The 22,234-nt window shown below is 41.0% G+C and overlaps 2 protein-coding genes across 5 annotated transcripts in view; one reads left to right on the top strand and one right to left on the bottom strand.

The window, feature by feature from the left end:
* The first annotated feature begins 389 nt into the window (after window positions 1-389).
* Window positions 390-22,228, top strand: BET1 (Bet1 golgi vesicular membrane trafficking protein). 3 transcript variants are annotated; one of them, XM_048950622.1, is made up of 5 exons: window positions 390-568; window positions 3,524-3,639; window positions 4,094-4,150; window positions 13,032-13,098; window positions 22,017-22,228. In XM_048950622.1, exons 1-4 carry the CDS (start codon window positions 550-552, stop codon window positions 13,062-13,064), a joined length of 225 nt encoding a protein of 74 aa, XP_048806579.1. In that variant the 5' UTR covers window positions 390-549; the 3' UTR covers window positions 13,065-13,098; window positions 22,017-22,228. The 3 variants fall into 3 exon arrangements, with proteins under 3 accessions (XP_048806579.1, XP_048806578.1, XP_048806576.1); XM_048950621.1 differs by lacking the exon at window positions 22,017-22,228 and adding an exon at window positions 18,610-20,232; XM_048950619.1 differs by lacking the exons at window positions 13,032-13,098; window positions 22,017-22,228 and adding an exon at window positions 4,337-4,736.
* The window catches only part of LOC125695741 (probable acyl-CoA dehydrogenase 6), a 78,948-nt gene continuing 63,399 nt past the window's right edge, over window positions 6,686-22,234 (bottom strand). For both annotated transcript variants that reach the window (XM_048950617.1, XM_048950618.1), the window contains 3 exons: window positions 15,354-15,515; window positions 15,070-15,220; window positions 6,686-7,659 (listed from right to left, as the gene is read on the bottom strand). In XM_048950617.1, the coding sequence (XP_048806574.1) occupies window positions 7,569-7,659; window positions 15,070-15,220; window positions 15,354-15,515 (404 nt within the window). In that variant the 3' untranslated portion in view covers window positions 6,686-7,568. The remainder of the gene's footprint in view (window positions 7,660-15,069; window positions 15,221-15,353; window positions 15,516-22,234) is intronic.

Below are 22,234 nucleotides of genomic sequence, written 5' to 3'. Positions count from 1 at the left end.
GACAGATCAGTTTGCAGACTGCTTAAGGCTTAATTTTCTTATTTGCTTTTTCTTCCTACATGTTGCCTTTGATTCAAAAAATATGTTGATCGGGCATCTCAAAAGCACTTGTGACCACTTGTGACTGTGATCCAGTGCATAAAAGAAAAAAACCAGCAGAAATTCAATATAATAAAACTGTATTGGAAACATTAATAGCGCCAGTACCATTTCCACGCTTTGCTGCGAAGCGCTGAATTGCTGTTTACGAGCGGCACTCGCACTCAGCACAGCGAGGCACCGCAGCGGTGCTCTCTGACCGGCTGGCCCTCCCCTCGGCAGCGCAGCGCCTCCCGCCCTCCCGCGGCTCGGGACTACACTTCCCATCGGTCCCCGCGCACCGCGGCTCCCAGCAGGCCGTGCGGCGCGGCGCTGTCGTGGCGCTGCCGGTGAACGAGGCGGGCGGAGCAGCGGCGGCCAGGCCGAGCTCCGCTCCCGCTTCTTTTGGTGCGGCCGTCCCGCTCCTCACCCTCCTCCTCCCGACCCTCTTCGGCGGCTCCGGGCACAGCCATGCGGCGCGCGGGGCTGGGTAAGAGCCGTCCTGCGTGGGGGCCCGAGGGGCCTGCGGGCCGTCGCGCCGATCGGTGCTGTAAGATAGATGCGATGCGATGGGCACGGCACGACCGTGGGTCGGGGCTTGGGTGGGAAGGGCGTCCTGCCAGTTTTGTTCGTGTTTTATTTAATTTCAGTCGTTCTGTATGCTTTCCTGCTACGTTTGGGTTAAAAAGAAGGCGGATCTACTTTCAGTTTAGCGCTGGTAGAGTCTGGGGGAAAGGCCGGGGTCTCTGCGGGGTGTGCTTGGAGTCCCGGGGCTGCCCCTTCACCCAGCAGCCATGTTGATGACTGGAAGGAAACTTTGACCTCGTGTGTTGTTTTCTGGGACCTCGAAGTGCTGTCACGTCCCCATACACACAGGTGGTGTGGTGAGGGGATGGCTGAGTGTGTATTCCTGAGAGCAGGCATCTCCAGTGGATCGTTGGGGGCTTGGGTTGGAGGGGTTCTCAAGACTTATCTAGTTCCAATGCCCTGCTATGGGCAGAGTTGCCAGCTGCCAGATCAGTCTGCCCAAGGCCCCATCCAACCTGGCTTTGAATACCTCAAGGGATAGGGCACCCACAGCTTCTCTGGGCAGCAGTGCCAGTGCCTTATCAATCTCTGAGTAAATAATTTCTTCCTGACATACGACCTTCTCCTCTTTTTGTATAAAACCATTCCTTCTTATCCTGTCACTATCTACTCATGCAAAAAGTTGATTTCCCTCCTGTTTATAAGCTCCCTTTAAGAACTGGAAGGTCGCTATCAAGTCTCCCCACAGCCTTCTCTTCTCCAGGCTCAACAAGTCCAGCTCCCTCAGCCTGTCTTCATAGGAGAGGTGCTCCCAGCACTCTGATAATCCTTGTGGCCCTTCTCTAGACTCCTCAAAGCATTCCACATCTTCTCTGAGGTGAGGGCCTAGGCCCAGATGCAGTCCTCCAGATGAGGCCTTATGAGGGCAAAGTAGAGAGGAACAGTAATCTCCCTTGTCCTGCTGGCTACCCCTCTTTTGATGCTTTTAAAGGAGTGAGGGGATGGGTGGCTATGGAAGGAACAAGCTGGAGCTGGCCTTTTCTTGGCAAGGCTCTTACAATTAGTGCTATAAGGGGCATCCAGAAGGTACTTCTTGAAACACCTGCTGAGAAGTTGAACAGATGATTTAGATGTCTCTTAGGACCGTTATCAGCTGCAGTGAAATTTGCTGGTTTATCTTCATATGTCAGCTGTTAGTCCAACCTTTTTATTCCATGGGCTGGAAGTACAAGCTGCACACCAGTATGTCTGCTTTTGTTTCCAGCTACCTGGTACCTCCTGTTTAGCCTGAGATGATATTATGGTTATGTCTATGGGCGTGTCCTGGCAATTAGTGGTGTTACAAGGCAGCCTGTAGACGTGCCATGTAGGAGTTTCTAGCCTTCCTTTAAGTGGCAGTAGCCAGGCTCTACACAGAGCCTCCCATTTCCTCTCTGGAACCGTAGAATCCCAGAATGGCTTGGGTTGGGAGGGACCTTGAAGACCATTTAGTTACAAGTCTCCTGCTATGAGTTTTAACTTACAAGCATTCAAAATTGCTTGTTACTTAGTAGGAGGTACTGTAGTTAGATGTTTTTGTAAAGAAAAACAATAAGAACAATCCTGACTCCATTAAATAGCATAATTTTTTAGCTAACATTGGCATCAGTAGTTCTGATTTCAAGAGGAAACAACCCTGAGCTCTCCCTCTGATGAAGTGAAAAGATGCTTTTCACTCTGTCTTACTGTGTGTATTTGTCATTAGTTTAACTTACAGAATAAAATTTAAAAACCATTTTACAAGTGCAAACTTCTAAATTTTGAATCCTTGAAAAATTATCATTATGTACACTTAGCAATGGCTTTATGGCTTGAGATAAAATGACATCTATTATCGAAGTAGCACTATAGTTCTTTTACAAGTATGTATGCAAAGCACACAGTGAAACTGAGATATGGATTTATCTATGAATGTCATTGTGTCTATTCTCTCACTTTTTCCTCAAAAAGGAAAATACCCAAACACTGCACTTTGTAAAGCATGTAAAGCGTGGCATTGAGACACTAGTGTGGCATTCCAACTTGCCATGTAAATACTCATTAGTGTTACAACTGGATTGTTAGTAGAATCAATCTAGTAGGATATTTTCTATTTGCTTTTCTTGTTTTGGATTTGCTTCTTTGGTTTCAAATGTTACATTTGGGGTCTTAGGCTGATTTCTGTCTAGGCTGTACTCAGCCTTCTTTCTCCTACCCCAGTGCTGCTGCCCAGTTGCTGTCAGTAGGGGATCCAGTAGGTGCTGGGGACAGTGTGTATTTGGAGCTGAGGAAACCAGCTCCAGTTCTCTTCTGCTCTGCTTACTCTCTTTGCAGGATCAGTTCTCTGGAAAGCAGTCCTGCAGCCCATCACCCAAAAGGCAAAGGCAGGAGAGTAGAACTGCAGGATGCTGACAGAAAGAGCAGTGTGCTCTTCTGCTTGCAGGCTTGGCCTCTGGTCTAAGGTCCTGTTTGTAGAGAGACGTGTAAGGATGAGTATGCTCTCTCCTTCAAAGGCAGGTGTAGCCAAATGTTACTTGTTGCTCTTCTTTCTTATTTGAATCAGGCTTACTGCTCTGTGTAGCAACCTCAGCGCTGCTTTCACAACTTCATGCAATATTTAGATTGATTTCCATAAAAACCATCTGAAAACACCCTCTCAGGAAAAATATAGCATTTAATTGCCAACATTCCTCAATCTTTACCTACTTTGATTTGCAAGATTACTTCAGTGTTTGAAAAAGGTTGAATCTATGTCTCTTGCAACATGCAACACCTCTTTTCAGATGCCTGATTTCTGTTAAGGAAATGCATTTTTAAATGCAGAGTGTTTTCCCATGAGTGAAGAACACTTACTCCAATTATATTTTCTGTCTGTAACTACTGGCTTTTTTGCTTACAGGTGATGGGGCGCCAGCTGGTAACTATGGCTATACTAACAGTGGGTACAGTGTATATGAAGAAGAAAATGAAAGGTTAACAGAAAGTCTGCGCACCAAAGTCAGTGCAATAAAATCAGTAAGTACTTAATTATAGCCACATTTAATTAAAATAGGTGGACTTGTGACTTGTTTATAGATGGTGGTGAAAAGCAGCAGCAGTAAGAAGTCGTGAGGTTGTGCCACAAAAATGTAGAGGTTGTGGCTAATGGAAAGCACTGTGGCTGTGGAGGCCTTGTCCTTGCTTCACAGTCAGGAGTTCTAACAGTTCAAGGAAATGAGTAGTTGCTACTCAGACTTGACTGGATCTTCAGTTTTTGAAATAAGTATTTATTTCCTCCCCTGAGGATTGCTGACAGAATGCTGCACTTGTTTTTATAACTTAAGTTTCTGTTTTTCAAAGATGCCAGATATTTCTTTCACATTTCACCCAAGAAAGCACTAGTAATATCATATATTTTAGAGCAACTTTTCTAATTTATGTATAGCTGATGACTCCTATTTAAACCTCTTTTTTTTTTTTTTTTTAATAGCTTTCTATTGAGATTGGAACAGAAGTTAAAAATCAAAACAAATTGTTATCAGAAATGGTAAGTGCGTTTTCACTAATTTTCTTTAAATGTGGGGCAGGATGGTGAAGTTAGTAATGTAGAACATTCTTCTATGTAGTTTGAACGTTTGTATAAATATGTTGACAGCTTCTTGCTGACTATATATGTAATGTTTTTGTTTGTTTTCCCCTCTCTTCTCTCCTGTTCTGTTTCATTGAAACACAGGATAATGATTTTGACTCTGCAACTGGACTTCTAGGTGCGACTATGGGCAGACTAAGAAGGCTGTCCAGAGGGAGCCAGACAAAAATATTATGCTACATGATGCTCTTTGCATTATTTGTTTTTTTTGTAACATACTGGATTATTAAACTCAGGTGATGCATGTTGTCTTAAGTTTAAATTGTGTAATTTCAACCATCAGTCTTAATTAATGACAACGTTGATTTAAACTGCCATATTCTGTTGATAAAACACAATGAAAGTATTGTAAATTGCATTAGTACTTAATGCAGTGTTATATACAGCTTTCTTGATGTATTGGAATTTCTCCCACTGTCCCCTGTTTTGGGGGGATTATTTATAAGTACACAGAAACTGCTGGCACTCTTAAGTTGCTTTTTTTAGAATAAAAGAGTTTACAGAACTGGTTAAAAAAAATACAAGAGGAATCAAAGAACTGCCCCAAAACCAAAGGTTGTTCAGATATGAAATAATTGCAGAACTACGAGGCCTTCGCTTTCATTTTGCTTTTCAATCTGAGCCATGCTCTAAATTAGAGCTCCCTAGGTTTCAGAACTTCTGGGTTTCAGAAGCATGACCAACAGTTGGGTCTTTCAAAATTGGTTTTATCTGTAGATTTTTGAAAGGCTGGCTTGAGGGTAACAAATGTAATGGTGGTACCCCCCAAAAGTGATTTTTGTGATGCCTAGATTGATGGGTCTAATGGTCTGCATGTTTAAGTAGCTTAAACGTTTTGTTTGGGGGAGAAGTTACTTAAAACTGGATCTTCCTTTTAAATGTGACAAATGATGCTTGCGTGTCTGTTCTGTTAAGCAAATGCCTTTGATCATTTGGTTCAACAAATTTGGACACAATGCAAATGTTTCCTTTACATTTAAAGTACTCAAAACTTAATGATTCCATTGAATCACTGGAACTTGTACCATTAGCTCATTTATGTTTCATTCTCTGAGAACCCTGAATCTACTCTGCATGATGTTTGAATATGAGGTTGAATATTTTAGATTTTATATTGATAACTGTAAATATTATGAAGCACCTGTTGGAGGTGGTAGCATATTAAGGTTGGTACTTCTAACACTTAGCTTTAACTCACAAAGTAGTTTCTAATAGTTGAAAGTATCACATCACTGGGTTCGACAGAAAAATATTGTTTTCTAGACCTTGAAATTGTATCTACATTTTTAAAATAATTTTTTTAGAAATACTGTATAGCATACCATTAATAAGTTAATTATGAGCTGACAAATAAAATGTCCTGGAGTATTCTTGTTGTTTGTATGCATACTTTCCTGCTGTAGAATACCATTGTTTTTTTGAAATGGTGCTGCACTTAAGCAACTAGACTTGTGTGATGGTGAACTCTGTTCAAATACATGGATACCTTTTACACTTTTCATGTTCACTTTCATATATAACAGGAATATTATGTCTAAATCGCACATTCTGTAGGATGTCTTTTATAAAAGTAACTGAAATGCAATTGTTTCTAGCCCATTTAATTCTGGACTGTTAAAAGGTCTACAAATATCAGAATGTATAAGATTTATTATCCCGATATTTATATGAGAATTGCTAGGCTTGCTAAACAAACACAGTATTCAAGTCAGTAGTCAATAGGTTATGATTTGCCATCCCAACTGAGAGAATGTAAGGGTGCCTAGCATTCAGGGCAATAATTATTGATGTAACTTTGACATCCACACTCCCTTGATATTTGGTCATCGTTTAGAAAACAATCTTTGTCTCACGTGGTGTCTGAGCAATTTCTGGATATTTCTTTCTTACTTACCAATAAATGGAAGTAGTATTTATCAGCATAATATAGAGTAGAAAATAGGTGCAACTAGTTACACAGCTGAGACATTTCCCATATTTGTTCTGAACAATATGCTGTGCTTTCCCTTGCCACAGCATATGGGTAAAAAGCCTCTTACTTGTCCTTCAGTTCATGTGTAAAACCAACAGGAATTTTGTTTTAAAAGTCAGACCAGATCAAAGGTAAATCGTACAGATTAGGATCCCTCTCCCTCCTTTTCTTTCTTTTCTTCAGTGATGTGGTGAGATTGGGGGAGAAGGAATAGGAGGAAAAAAAAATGAGCTTGTGTCTTCCTTTCTTTGTTTTTCAAGAACTCCAATGAAGCTTTTTTCTTTTTCAATAAGACATGCTGTCTCTTCTGCCTTTTAAGGAGAGTTGCCAGTGTTTCTGAAGGTATGGCTGATAAGCAGTGAAGTGTAAAGAATGAGATTTTAGGAAGTGCAAAGGGAGAACTGATGCTTCGTAGTAGATGTGTATTTCAGTGAGACTTTATTGAACAGATCTCAATAAAATATTGAAAATACTTAGTTTTATTTACTTTAATATTTAGTACACTTCTGTTTCAACTTGATTGTGGCATGCACATTTTATGGTCTCATTTAACTGATTACAATGTTCACGTTTGCACTTTAATATTTTTCATTCATAATTGCACATAAAATGTGAAACCTTACTGCTGAAATTCAGGCCTCCAAAAATTTCAAGTACTCCAAAAAAGTACAAGTAAGGTATTGTTTGGAGTATTCTAAAATTAAAAATCTGCCTCCAGTCCTACCAGCAAACATCTGTGTCAGAGTGCAGCACAAGAATGAGAAGGTAATGATGGTGACTGGACTGTGGGGATTGTGATTTTTGACTTGGTTTTGCTGAAGTAACTAATTTTGATGTTTACTTGCTAAACGTGAGAGATATGGAAGATACTGGGAACTGAGAACAAAGCCACTGCTGGGTCTTGAATATCAAGTGGATATGGAATAAATATTTTGTGACTTGAAAGTGAAGTTAAGTGAAATTAGATCATGTTACTACTGAAATTATCCTAGACCCATGTGGAAGTTATGTTTCTTATTTGGTTGCATAGATGAGCTAAAATGCAGCTGTACCTTGATTGAAGAAGACAAGATTTCTTTAGCTGGGATCACCAGAGCCCTCAAAGCTGTAAATCACTAAAAATGGAAAAAATCTTGCAGGCAATAACATTAATTTGATATTGGAGAATATGCATCATGATATTGGTGAAACACTCTGACAAGTGTTTTCCTGGAAAATTTACTGATATTTTATAAATACCATTCCTATTTCTTCCACGCTCAAATCATGTTGCCTGTTACCTTCAGGATGCAGTAATAACCATGCTCTTGCTTGCTTAAGTTTCTGAGGAAGAGTGCAGATGTGTTATTTCCTTGGAAGCGTTTCCATGTGTTTGCATATAATAGAAAGCATGATTTCATCTGTACCACCACCTATTGACACCAGTCTCAAATCCCTGTAGAAATACAAAGAGCAGATATAAATATTTGCATACTGTACTGATAGAACCATTGCACATACTCATTTATTCCTCTATGCATTCTTTATGGAGCTGTTTTTACTGCATTTAAATCCCTAGCTTATTGGTGTGTGCACGATGTGGATAGCTGTGTGCCAGTACTGTGAATACCCTTCTGTTGACAATGGTGTTGATGGTTGAAGGTGAGGAGATACAATTTAGTTTGACCAGTGGTTACATTCTTTCAAAAGTAACCTTAACTTGGCAGAACACTGTATTTTTACTCTTCAAGTAAGCTACAATTTCTCCTAGTATACAAATGCCCATGTAAGCCTGGCCAGAGCTCCTGCAGCTTCTGAGGAGACTGCTGGATAGGTCCCATCCCTGGCCTGCCATGTAAAAGTGTCAGCTGGCTCTTCCTAGTTACCTGTGCACCGAATGTCTGCCAGCTGGCTGCAGAATGCCACATCCACTGCCTCCTCCTCGTGAGTCAGTCTGCGCTAGGTCCTGCAGTGTTGCCACTGCTCCTCTGCCAAAGCTGTATGTTGCTATCATTCAACAACTTTCAGGAGAAACTTTTTCACAGAAAGGGTTGTTAAGCACTGCAATAGGCTCCCCAGGGAGGTGGCTGAGTCGCCATCACCAGATGTGTTTAAAAACTGTTTGGATGTGGTGCTCAGGGACATGATTTAGCAGTGGGCTGTTAGAGTTAGGGTGCTATGGTTAGGTTGTGGTTGGACTCGATTATCTTTAAGGCCTTTTCCAGCCTGAGCAATTCTATGATTCTATGAATTGTAGGAGATGAAGAAGATTTTAGGGGGCAACAGCAAAACATGCTGAAGCATTTAAGTTTGCTTGTCTCTGGTAAAAGAAGTATTAGTCAATCAATACATAGGTACTGCAGAACTGCATGGAGAAGGTACTTTTTTTATACAGTGTGTTCTTCAACCAAAAAAAGCACCCTGGTCTCCCTAATGGCTATATGAATATCTAGCACAACTCTAGTTTAAACATGCATTAGTTTCTCTGATTTAAAAATGAACAGCTGCTCCAAGCTTATTTACTTTTGATATGATCTTTCTAACTCAACTTATTTAAAACCCACCATTTATATTGCTAAATCATCCTTCACAGTATTGCTTCAATTCCCTTGGCTAGCTAGAATGCTAACTACTGCACTTCAAGCAATTTTCTGAGCAAGTTTCTGTTCCTCTTTGGGGAAGAGGAAAAAATGAATGAAAAACAGTTCTGCTAAACTGCCTCTTCTTAATTCAATAGCATGAAAATTTCACACCTTCATACAGGTTTTGTGGAAGGCAACAGAATTGGAACAACGGTAGGTTACTTCTTTGTGCTTTGGTGCTGCTTTTTGAAGCCAGAAAGCCTCTGACAATGCCTCCACAAAACTACTCTGTGGTGCAGATAAAAATCTTCCATTTGCAGCAGAAATCTCAGGACTTGTGGCTTGTTTATATAAAGTTATAACAGGTATTTCAAATTATTAGATAGCCATTATGCAAATGCTTTTAAAAAGAGGAGTATTTCACCTGTGTGTGTGTGTCTGTCAGTCTGTCCTTCAGAATTGCTGGTGATTATATTTTTGTCTCTGTTTTGAGGAATATTTCCTCCAGAAACAAACTGTAGGCATCAACTAATGTTGATCCCTCTCCTGTGAGACAGGACAGAAGATATTACCTGGTTTAGAAGGACTGAGGTGACAAAGGATTCAAATGCTGTTAATCTACTAGCCCTCCTTCTAAAAATAAGACTTGCTTTTAATATAAGAAAACAAAACCATGGGACAAACTGTCCTCCCAGGAACACTGTGAGAATGCTGCGGAAGATTATATAGTAAACTTGCATATAAGCCATTATAAGTAAATAGTTTGATTGTTAATATCAGTGATATATTAACACAGTATATAAATATTTTAATATATATAAATATTAGACAGTTATGGTGTTAGGCAGGCTGCCCCTGGAATGCTTTTGAACAGCAACACCTTGCTTTCCGATTCCCACATTGCCTTTCTGTGGCCTCCAGTGCAGAACTGCAGCCCCTCAACTACCTGGAACTCTGGGGAGAAGAGCACTGATATGTAGTGGCATCACTCCTATCAAGGACAGTAAGGAACCAGCCCCAAATGCACTCAACAGGTACAAGAGGTGTAATTTTAAGAGATAATGCTGAATGCTGTTTTCCTTGGAGACTGGAAGGATCAGAAGGCCAAAGCAATTTGCCTGGGGAAAAGATAACCATTGCATTCACTGCCCCTCAACTCAAAAGAACCCAAACAAACCCAAACCGCAATGCTCTGCACAGGGAGTTTCCTCTCATATCGAGGCATCCCACGCATCTGAAAAAAAAATCCATTTTTTGATGGATGAAAAAATAAATAACCATTTCTTCAATGCTGACTTAAAAAACTTATGAGGGAGGGTGAGGAGCCCTTGCCGCCTACCAACCTCACTCCACATTACTAATACTTTATAGTTAGTAGGCAAACAGGACAGAAAGGACCCTCCACATCACCAAATGACGTTTTCTATTTTCATAGTTAGCTAACATAGAACCTCCTGCAGAAATGTGAGGGACCCTCTAATTTACAGCCTGAGTGTCTTACTAAGTTGCAGAGTCTCAGTGCAGTTGTTCAGTTTTAATTTTCATTTTTGGCTGGTGTTTGCACAAATCAAGCTGTGCTCATCACCAGGGCTGTTTTTCAGGCTGGGAAAATGAAGGACAGGTACCAATTGATCTCACAGTGAACACGAGGGCAGCTTTTGCACTTGTAACATGCTTCACAGGCACTAAAGCTGCAACTACCACTGCACACAAAATCTATGTCTAGCACCAAGCCAATAAAACTGTAGAGTGTGTTGTAGTTGTGCGTCCTACCACCATTTACTGCCTGCAGCTAAGAGGCTTTGCCCACTGAGGGGGGCCTCTGAATTACATTTTCCTCTTGAAAGCCATATAACAACAGGATCTAAGAAGTTCTTACTGTTCAAAACTCCTGAACAAACCTGCAGGATCGTCAGTGCAGATGTCTTCACATAACTTAAACTCTGAGAAAATAAAATAAGTCTTTCTCTTTCCCTTTTTTAGCTGAGGCTGTGGGAGTTATCACTGCCATTTTTACGTGAAAAAGTGAGCACTCTTGAGAGCAGGGGTTTTGGTTACTTTCGTTCTGTTTTCCCTGTCAGCCTGACTTCATAGCAGTGATTCCCTCAGGGATGCTGCTCCCTGCTTTGCTAGGAAAGCACTGGTACTGCACCTTGCCAAATCCTTAAGATCTATGTGATTCAGAGCATCACGGATTCCAAGAAGGCTATTTTAATGGTGCTTCCTGCCAGCACAAATTGCACTTGATTCAAAGGGTCAACAGCTTTTTTTTCCCCATCACCATTATGTTAAAATTGCACTTCTGCCAAGATTTTTCTCCACAAAATTTACAGATGTATCCCCAAGTTTAATATCGTGTGATCTCTTCCATCTTCAGACTCTTACAAGAGCTGTGTAGAAAAAGCTTGAAAACACGTATTTGTTTTCACGGATCACTGAGCAGTAGTTATTATTCTTGCCCCAACAGTTAGCTGCTGACTGCAAAGTAGATTTTTTTGTCAGCACACGTGGATGGGCTTTGTTTTGTTTCACACGAACAAATGGTTATAATTGCACAGACTGACTAAAGAATAAACCAATGAACTGGGCTCATTCTAGTTTAGACATGTTTTATAAAGAATGAAAAAATAGATAAAGATAAAATAATGAATGAAACTAATTAAAATATTGCAAATGTTTTTTTTTTTTTTTTTTTTTTAATTTGGGGAAGATACAAATAAAAAAATAATTTAGAAGGAAATGCATTCATTCCTTATTCAGAGATACTCTACAGTTAGATTTTAGCCATCCTTAATTACAAATAAGACTTGCAACACCTAGATGGCAGATGGAGAAAGAAATCATTTCTTCTGCAGCTATGTATGCTTTATCTATTCCACTTGAACAATCCATCAAGAATTTTTAGTATTGCTTTCTTGAGTCTTTCACAGTGCACCAAGGAAAAAAGTCAGTATTCTCCCCATCATTCCCACAAGAGTAAAACCTGTAAGAACTGACAGCCACTGCAGACATTGTTTAATACTTTAAAATTATAATACAATCACAGACTTATTAAGGTTGGGGAAAAAACAAACAAACAAACAAAGAAAAATCCCCACTTTTTTAAAGTCAACAAGCTTTTCCCACTTCAACAGAAGTGTTTGAAGTTATACAGGGTGGTGACGCACTGGAACAGCTTGCCCAAGGAGGCTGTGGATGCCCCATCCCTGGAGGCAGTCAAGGCCAGGCTGGATGTGGCTCTGGACAACCTGGTCTGGTGGTTGATGACCCTGCATGTAGCAGGGGGGTGGAAACTTGATGATCATTAAGGCCCCTTTCAACTCAGGCCATTCTACAGTTCTATGATTCAATTACTACTGGAACATTCACTAACTGAATTTTTTTAGAAGTTATGAAATCTGAGAACTTGCAACAGACTTGCTTCTGAATTTTTCCCTCTCTCTGGTCTATCTCAGCCTGGGCTTTCATATAGATGGGAACTTTGTTCAATAACTGATTTTTCCTAAGTCATGGGATCTTTGAGGCATTTGATGTCAGAGAGAGAAAAGCAGACAAACACAACTCCAGTCTGTCTCCCTTCTCCAGAATCATACTAGTAAGCTGAAGAGTGGAGATCCTAGGCTTCATTTTCTAATTTATGTGTTTCTATTAAACTTTTGGTCTTTGGGCTCAGTTCCATCTTTTCCAAGTCATTCTCCTCAGAATCCCTACAACTGAAAATGAAACATTTAAGTATATTAAATCAGCCCAGTATAGGCTCCTACATGGTTAAAGAGGTACCTTCAGCTACGCCTTTTAGAGAATACAATACTTTAGAAAAGACACTTGATCTGCAAACTATTAGCTACTAAAACTGACAGCTGTGAATAAAGCCTTTAGGCAGGCTGTTGTGCTGGGTCTGTTTAGTATCTCCCCAGTAACACCATTGACCAAAATTCAAAGACTTAATGCACTAACCCTGCATTATGCTGTGCACTATTTGAAGATTAACAGCCTGACGTGTTAGAGACTAACATTTCCTTGGAACTTTAGTTAGTATTGTGCAGAAAAATCCTTGTACATTATGACAGGCTGTCATGCTGAGCAGTTATTGTAAGCCCTGCGTGCTACTTTACAAATATCACAGTGACGTGAGTGGTTACTCAGACTGCTGTACAAAAAACACAACGGCTTTAGGAAAGTTGCTGCTTTGCTTATCGTTACAGATTAACAGGATTCTAACTTGAACCTGTAATTGTTTATTTAGGTAATACTCTACTTCTCCCTGGTTACTCAATGAGGGAATTTTACTGATTCACAGAAAATGTTAGGGTGTAAGTATCACGCTACTTTTGGCCTTATTTATAAGTGTTTTGTTTTTTTTTAGAAGCAGAAAGATACATTTCTTTAGCCAGCAGACACAGTTGATACTAATAGGAAATAGTCTGGATTTCTTCTCAGGGAAAATGTGACTGTACTGAGGTGCTTAGAAACTATTCTGCAATTCACATGGAAAAACCTGCCTGGGGTAGGAAATCTAAAGACAAGTCAAAGCCATACAAATGTATATGACTTAGTGTCTATACATGACTACATTGGTAGAAAGTGCTTTGAGACAAGCATTCATTATATTCAAAGTGCCTACCACAGTAGCTTTCAGCATCTGCTTCACTGAGGACCACTTGCTACTAATAAAGAGGTGATGACAAAGGCAAATAAGAAAAAACTTCCTACTGACAACTCGCTTGAAATCACCACCATACAGCAGACTGTACCTTTCAGGAATCCACAAGTTGAAAAAGTCTCTGATTTACCACAAAGGCATTCCATGTTCATAAAATGCTCTTAAAGGCAGAAAGAGTAACTCCTACTGTGTTCTGCTACTCTGCCATTGATGGCAGGGTGGTCACTGCAGAAAGGCACACTCAAGAACAGAGAGTTTAGCTGCTCCGTTTGCTGGAAGAGAAAGTGTCTGTATTACCTATGCTGTTAGACCCTGTTACCTATGTAGTATATGCTTGGCATCAAAGCATGACTTGGGTGTTTGGTGTAGAGCTCTCCCACCTCTATCTCCTCAACCAAGGACAGGAGCTAAACAGCAGAAGGCATGCCTCTTCTCTCTCTTCTGTACTGGTTTCAACAGAAGAGACTTGACATGAAGTCTCTGATAAGTTTACATCACTCTTTTTCACATGCTGTTTCTACTTCTTTCAAATAGCCCTCATTACTCCAAAAAAAAAAAAAAAAATAATAATAATAATAATAAAAAATATATATATACATATATATTAAAAAAACAATCTATTATAAAGAATTAAGCTTTTTACTGGTTTATTTAACATGATCTTTTCTCACTTTACACAAATACAGCATTTACCAACAGAACCACTACTTTGCCAACCATTAATGAGGTACTGTGTTACAAGGGCTGAACTGAAATATACTTTTGGAAGAAAAATTAAGTTCCATCTTGGTCCCCTGGCGCAATATTGGATGGGGCCAGAATTTTGCTAACAGCAGCCAGAAAAATAGTTTGCTTTGAGGGAATTTTGCCACAGAAGTAGATACACTGCAAAATTTCAAAGGCCTAGCATGGGCCTTTGCAAAAAGACTGTTTTAATGATCTAATGACTTTCTGGAAGCAGTCACAGCTCTCAGATGTCTCACATGGTACCTGGTATGACTAACTACATGGAGACTGCTATCAGGAATGACTACCACAGGCCTGTAGGCAGGGCCAGTTGCGTCTCTTCGTGGAGTGAAGCTTACTGCAGGAGCCCAGTGCTGAACTCCACTTTCAAATACATATTTGGAGTGGAGGTGTGAAGAAAAAAATGAAACTGATTTTCAGTGGTCCCTCACAGTTAGGAAAACTACTGCTGTTTTATTTTAGCTCTCTTCCTGTAATCAAGATTACAAGAAAAGAGCAAAAGAAAAAAAAAATCTCATTCATAGACTTTGCCTTTTTTTCCTAGTCCAATTGCCTGGCAGGTGCCAGAGATTCACTAGGGAAAACACAGACTTTATTTCCTTTACCTGAAATTCAAGCTAACCTGTGGGTAGTTCAAACCACATTGTTATAATATGGCCAACATTTGGCAAAAGAACAGTCAGCACTTGCATGGTGTGGTCAACGATTGCAGTCTGAGCCCTAATATTAATCAGTGACACGCTGTTCTGTGGAACAATACTATTCATGTAAGCCAGGGACTGCTGGCCCTTTGATTGAGTGATCTTTTAGCAGAATATCTAAGAGGACAAATCTGAGTAAAGAAACATCCTGGTTCCACCATTTACTTGCTTACCTGTAAAATCTGCTCACCAGAACCTCACTGGTGAATCCCATTCCTCCCCAAAACTGGAGGCAGCTGTCAGTGACTTCACGGGCCAGGCGACCTGCCTTTAGCTTAGCCATGGAAGCAAATTTGGTCACATCATTGCCTTCCACGTAGAGAGCTAAAAAAGAAAAAAGATTACATACACACGGTCACTGACCACAGTCTGGCAACCATCTGCCCATATTCCTTCAGCCTGACACTGTTTTGGCATTGCAAAAAGCACATCTGAGGAGGCAGACATGGGAACTCACCAATGGTACGGTACAGCAGCGAGCGAAGCAGCTCCACTTCGGTTGCCAGCTCTGCCAGGCGGAAATGTACGGCCTGGTTCTGCAGCACGGGCTGACCAAAAACTTTCCGCTGGCGAGTGTAGTCAATGGTTTCTTGTATTATAGTTTCCAGTGGTGTCAAGACTTTAAGAATCAAAACACAGAAAAAGACATTGTTTTCTTCAGATCACAAAGTGGTTTGGGTTGGAAGGGACGTTTAAGATCATCTAATTCCAACCCCCTGCTATAGGCAGGGACACCTCCCTCTAGACCAGGTTGTTCAAAGCCCCATCCAGCCTGACCTTGAATGCTTCCAGGGAGGGGACATCCACAACCTTACTGGGCAACCTGTTCCAGTGTCTCACCACCCTCGCAGTAAATAATTCCTTCCTAGTATCTAGTCTAAATCTTTTCCAGTTTAAAGTCATTTCCCCTTGTTCTGTTGTTACATGCCCTTATAAAAAGTCTCTCCCCAGCTTTCCTGTAGGCCTCCTTCAGGTACTGGAAAGCAGCTATAAGTTCCCCTGGAGCCTTCTCTCCTCCAGGCTGAAAAGCCCCAGCTCTCCTAGTCTGTCCCTACAGGGGAGGTGCTCCAGCCTTCTGTTCATCTTTATGGTCCTCCACTGGACCTGCTCCAACAACTCCACGTCCTTCTTGTGTTGGGAGCCCCAGGACTGGATGCAGTACTCCAGGTGGAGGTCTCACAAGAGCAAAGTAGTGCAGCAGAATCACCTCCCTGGACCTGCTGGTCACGCTTCTCTTAATGCAACCCATTTTCATTTTCTTCTTGTTGAAAATGACATTAGTTTTCTTTCAATACAAACATTTTTCAAAATGTTATTTTTTCTAAAGTAAACCACTCCATATGCTCAATCTGGGGTGTAGTTTCAATTCTTAAAACTGGCATTCCCTTGTACCTTGATGACAGATTTCTTATCCTCGTTATACTTGAGCCCCAAACTCAGACGAAAGTGAAAGGAGGTGTGAGGAGTGCAGCAAAGTCAGAGAGAGCACAGTGTGACGTATGTAAACCTTATCCTTCATGAGTCATTTGGAGCTTTTATCACAACCTTGTGACAACTCCTGCTTTCCATGCTACCTGTGTCCTGAAGAGCAGATACAATCCCAAAAGAAAATCTGAAGGCAGACAGTGTGCACACTTGAGCAATGGTAGAAATGGAAATTCAAGAAAGCTTTCAGGGAGTAGGCAGAAATGTATTCAGAGATCACGGAACATGATCAGAATACGATTGCATTCTGTGATCTAATCTCATCGAAGAATGAGAGGGAAAAGTATGAATCTTCATAGCAACTTTGAGTGAATCCTGAGCTGTGCTTCTAATGAAAACAGAATCAAGAGAGTACACTGCCTGAAGACAGGTCAGAAATGGGAGAAACTACTCTGAAGTAAGAGAATTAGTTTGCTGCAATTTTTTTTAGTTACCTTAGTGCAACCCTGCTTTAAACAAGAAAAGAGAGACATTTTACAAGGCAAACCAGCAGTCAGTGAAGGGATAGGCTCAGTCTCTTGCAGCTTAGCTCGGATAAGCTCTTAACAGCTGCTGAGTTTGTGGGGAATTTGGTTTGGAAAATGTGGGCCCATGTAATTGTGACTAACAGTAGGGAGGGTAAGAGTGGAATGAGCTCACAAATACATTGTTATGAGAAGTGTTGCATTGTCTCTTTTGAAAATAGTCAATCTACATTCACCCTCATTTAAAACCTGAGACACAAAAATCTGAATACAAAATGCAATATAAAATTTAACCAAGCCTTGTAGTACTATAAAATCCCTTTCCCCACCTGCCATGGCTCTGCACACAACTTCCTCACAGGAGCATGGCGTGCTTCAGTACTCCATTTTGCATGAATTTCAAAAACACTTCTACCTAAAACTTCATCCCTATACTGCTCTCACACATTTTCATATACATCCCTACACCGTTCTTATATGCAGCCTTGGGCTCCCACCATCAGCCCCTCACCGCCATCATTCATCAGCTCCCCCACAGAGCATTGCTTTTTGCATCCTGTCCCCACCATGTTGCATAAGGTGATTAGCTTTTCTTATTCCTTTAATATTTTCCCCTCCTTACTAAAAAAAACTAGCCTGAATACTTACTTTGCCAAAGCATACTTTTAAAAATATCTTGATTTCTTCTGTGCTAATTCTACGCTGCTGCTCTAACATTTGTTTTCTGGACAGGAACTAATTGCTCTTTTCAGGTATGTTTCTTGTATGGAAGGAACACCCCTGTTTTCTTAAAGGATGATAAAACAATACTGTAAAATGTAAGACACTAATAGCTTTTTTGCTTGCTGTGGTCTCCAGCTGCAGAGATGCTACAGAAAGAGCAAGAAGTGTCTTAGCACCTCTTGTTCCTTACCTCAAGCTGGGCAGCATACAGCTGAGCCTGAGCTGCTGGGAGGTAAACCAAACTGCAAACAAATTAAAGAGGAGATTTCCTCAGGACAGGTATTTAGAGCTATCACCATAGCTCTAAAATGGCAAAGATCGACTGTGAAGCAAACACTAAAGCAACACAGCATGTAATGAATAATCAGGACTGACAGCAACTCCGTACAATGTAACAGCTCACAATACTTTACCAGTAAGTACGAAGAAATGCCACTGTCAACAGTGGAACCTGTTTTCTCTCTGAACTTTCATCTGTTTGCATGCATTTGTTTTCTCTTTTGTCATACAGTATTCTTCACATCCTCGGGCAAACTTGGTCCCAAGGGTTTGTGCTGACAGCACATGCAAGGAACATCATCCCAGGACAGCACAGGGACTGTGTGGTCTAGCAGGCAGTGGAGCATTGTGAAAGCACTCACAGTTGTTCTGCAGCTGTCAATCTTTTCCTCCTACTTCCATTCAATTTCTGTTACCCTACTTGAAACTTTCGGTCATTAGAAACACACTTCGATTTGTTATGTCTCCACCCAAAGCACAACAAAATGAATACATTTTTCTCAGGCAACTGCTGATCCCTCTCTGGTGTAGAGCAAGCTCCAAGCTGAACATCTGTCTCTTACGGACGCTGGTTGCCCATGCAAAAGGATCTGTCATGCTGCTTACTGGCCGTGACTCAATGGTGCTCATAAAACTGAGGCTATAGGAGCAGAGAGAATTCATTAGAGAAGTGCCATTCTGCTCTCTCATACACTCACTGAACTCCCTCTTTTCCTCCAAGTTAAGCAATTCACAAGAAAACTGTTTGCTTTTTCACCATAGTGACATTCCCTTCCTGTGGTCGGTGTGACAGGTCCTCAAAGTGACGGTGTTTGCTGAATGTCACAACATGGGGCAGATACGTGGCAGCTCGTCCTCCTCAATGAAGCAGGAAACATCGTGACTTTTACCAATGCCTCTGACAATGTGCCACTTGGAAGAAAAGATCGCACTTGTGACCCAGTTTTGCAAAGTAACATTCTTGAAAAACTTGATAAAAACAGAAAGAAAAATAAAAAATAGGTAATTCATTTTCCATTTATGTTTTAAATTTGTTTCCCTGAAAATTTATTTTAAAAGGTTAAAAAAAAAAAAGAGAAGGAAGGAAACACCCCACACACATTCTAGTATTTGGCCATGAGGAAGATAACTAATAAGATTGAAGCACATTATATCTCATGCTATATTTTATACTAAAATATTTTATAAAAAGAAAAACAACTCTCTAAAGTGGTAACAACAAAGAAAGAAAAAAAAGAATTGCAGCAAACTGCCTCTGCCAAATTTTAGGGAGCAGTCAAAGCAAGCATGCCAGGATCAGTCCCTCAAGTGCTTAAACGCAACCAATGCTTTTTATTGTCATATGAATAGCCATGAATAGAGAATGAGAAGAAACGTCCATCTGAGGGCCAGAAAAGAATGAACATGTGCCGACCTAAATACAAAATTACTGAAGGCATGCACATAGTCTGGAAATATCAGAGCCTTCAGCAAAATGCTTGTGGTTGTAAAACTATCTGCAGGACTGAAAGCTTGCAATGCCTGTAAAGTTGTGGTGTAACAAACCACATTCATCAGGCAACCGGCTCTGATGAACACTTTTTCTCTCATTTACCACAACTGATTATCTCTGAAATTTGCAATTTGACACAAGAGGTGGGCTTTGTCCTCACTCCCAGAGCTCTTCACCCATTTTACATCAGATTGTCTGTGGATAAATGCAAAATCAACTTGGGGCACAGTAAGTCCTGGTTCCCTCCTAGCAAAGACACTGTGGGATGGAGCTCCATCTCTCTTGGTCGCAGCAGGGACCAAAGATTCCCTTCCCAGATTGTTCATCATCATCATTCTGGAAAAAAGGAGAATTGAGACCTGCTGTCCCACTTCCTGAAAGACTGTGCTGGTTGCCAGGCTGTTGTGCAAAGCTGGACAGTACCAAGCTGCTGGTGGTTTCAGACATGAGTGATCTCACCTGCTGGACTTTGTGTTTTGATGCTGTCACTACTCGTCACTCTGCCTGGAACATGACTAATGCTGCTGGCCGCTCTGCTGCCTGGGGAATGTCTCTGCAGCCTAGAGCTTCTCATTGTTCTAGCTTAACCTCCAAACTGAGCATAAAAGTGCATAATTAAGTCCATACAGTCCACATATATCTTGGCTACATTTCAGAAGGCAATCTTTCAGGCAGTGTTCTTTTTGCTTGGAGGAGAACTCCTTCTTATTCCTTTGGTGAGGCAGTGCTTACGCTGACCAGTCATGCAAATGGGGAGTGGTCAAATGCAGTTACCAAAGATAAGAAGAGCACAAGGTGCAGAACTGTATAAATCAAAACAAATCTTGACAAGATTTCAGTGTGCAAAACGGTTCTAAGTTCTCCTAAGGTGGCACAGTAACTGCTGTTTAATAGCACTGTCATTAAATAGTGAAAGATTTCTTTTTAGGATGACGCTTATAGACAAATGAGACAGAAAATACATCTGCAGAAAAACTGCCTCCTACCAAAAGGCTTGATTTTGCCTGATCTTCTGATTCTTTCAGATTCATTCCAAACTTTGTAGAACACATGTCTGTGATAAGCAAAGAAACATGAAGTCAGATAATTGAGATACTTTGATGGCGGCCACCAGAAATGAAGAATAGCCACCTATGAGGCATAAGCACAGCTCTAAACCAAGGCTATTACAGTACCATCTGCTTACAAAGATAGAAAACTGACTTAAGCCGCTCTCTGTACCAGATCTGTCACATGTCTGCCTCAGCAGGAATACTCTTTTACTAGGGACTACCAAAACTTGCCTGTTCAAGGCCCTGAAGAAACTCATGTGGCTTTGAAGTGCCTTGTCGATGAGAGGACCTCCAGAATCACAGAATCACAGAATTGTAGGGGTTGGAAGGGACCTCCAAAGATCATCGAGTCCAACCCCCCAGAAGCCCCTTCCAGCTGGAATCCTGTAGATCTCCATGATCACTATCTGAGCACACACCTGGACATACAGCATCCAAGCTAGAACCACAGCTGTTCTGAGCAAGTGGCCTTGGCACAGGTGCCAGGCGTTCAGCACAGTGCTGCAGACCTGAGATGGCCCGACCTGCAGAGGCCATTGCAGCGGTACCAGGGAGCTGATCTGTGTGCCTGCGGTGGCTGTTCGCAGGTGATGCCTAAAGATCTGGAATCAGCCCAAATTAAACACGGGGAGGAAAAACGACAGTAACAACAGAAAAACAACATCGAGAAGTGGTGAAACAGGGAATATTCACCTTTTACAACCAAGTAGAAGAAGAGAGCCTGACTGCTTTCAAAACACCATGGAGCCCTCGGTTATAGCACAGTCCTTGTTACAGCAAACCCCAATTTATGCTTTTAATAATACGCATAAAGAGTTCCTATTGCATGGATTGGAACACAGCTTCACTCCCATCCCATAAATGTCCTGAACAATGTGCAAAAGCAGGGCCACTACAGGACTCCTTGCTAGTGTCTGCAGCATCATCACGTCCAGGTCTGACCTCCCGCTCTTTGCTAGAACTACCCTCATATTTACTATCTGTCTCAGGCTGAACTAAGAGGTTTTGCCCAAACCAAAGATGTTTTAAGCATCTGAGCTCCAAATTATTTGGTCTGGGATCAGTCCACAACAGGGAGTCATTTTTTTTTAATCTGGTCACTGAATCAAAATATCACTTTGTACAGTTGCCAATTCCTCAGCCACACACAGGCACTAACAGGGTACAGAGGTTACTTACATAACCTTCTTACATCTTCAATCTTTTTAAAATGAAACAGTATTTATGTTAAGTTAAATGTGCAGATGCATGGGACAAGGGGGAAAGTTTGGATACGGTTATCTAAAATATCCAAAATCTTTGAATCTCAAACATATGGATTTGGGTATGGCCAATAACATACCAATAATTAGAATAACAGAAATTCTACGATAGCAGAACTTTGGGGAAAAGCATTTGGTTTTACACTGTTACATTCAGTGTATATTGAGGTAAAACATGCATAAACAAAGTTGTAATACTGTCTTTACACAGCACTACATTTTCTACAATCTAGGGTAAAGGTAAACATCTTAGTTTACTGTACTAGAGGAAAAGTCACAATCTTATTTCACGTTTGTATTTTGATAGCCTTTGCACTATATTTATAGCTGACATAACATGATGCTGTTTTTTCTTATCAGCAGAATGCACTGAGAAAAGGAAGAAAATCTCTGCTAGCCTCTGCCTCAGGAAATATTTTCTTTGTGTTTCAAGTTTTCCTGTAGAAAGGGAAGATTGTAGCCACGCTGTGACATTTCAGAAACAGAGGTCATAATTTAGAATAAAGGAAAGTGCTATTAGTCATGCAGTAAGGTGACCCACGTGTCCCTGCCAGACCCCTGCAGCACAACCGATGACTTAC

The sequence above is a fragment of the Lagopus muta genome, chromosome 7, assembly GCF_023343835.1.
Source record: "Lagopus muta isolate bLagMut1 chromosome 7, bLagMut1 primary, whole genome shotgun sequence".
NCBI classification, from domain to species: Eukaryota; Metazoa; Chordata; class Aves; order Galliformes; family Phasianidae; genus Lagopus; species Lagopus muta.
The sequence above is the reverse complement of the archived record's forward strand: the minus strand, read 5'-3'. Positions and strand labels throughout refer to the sequence as shown.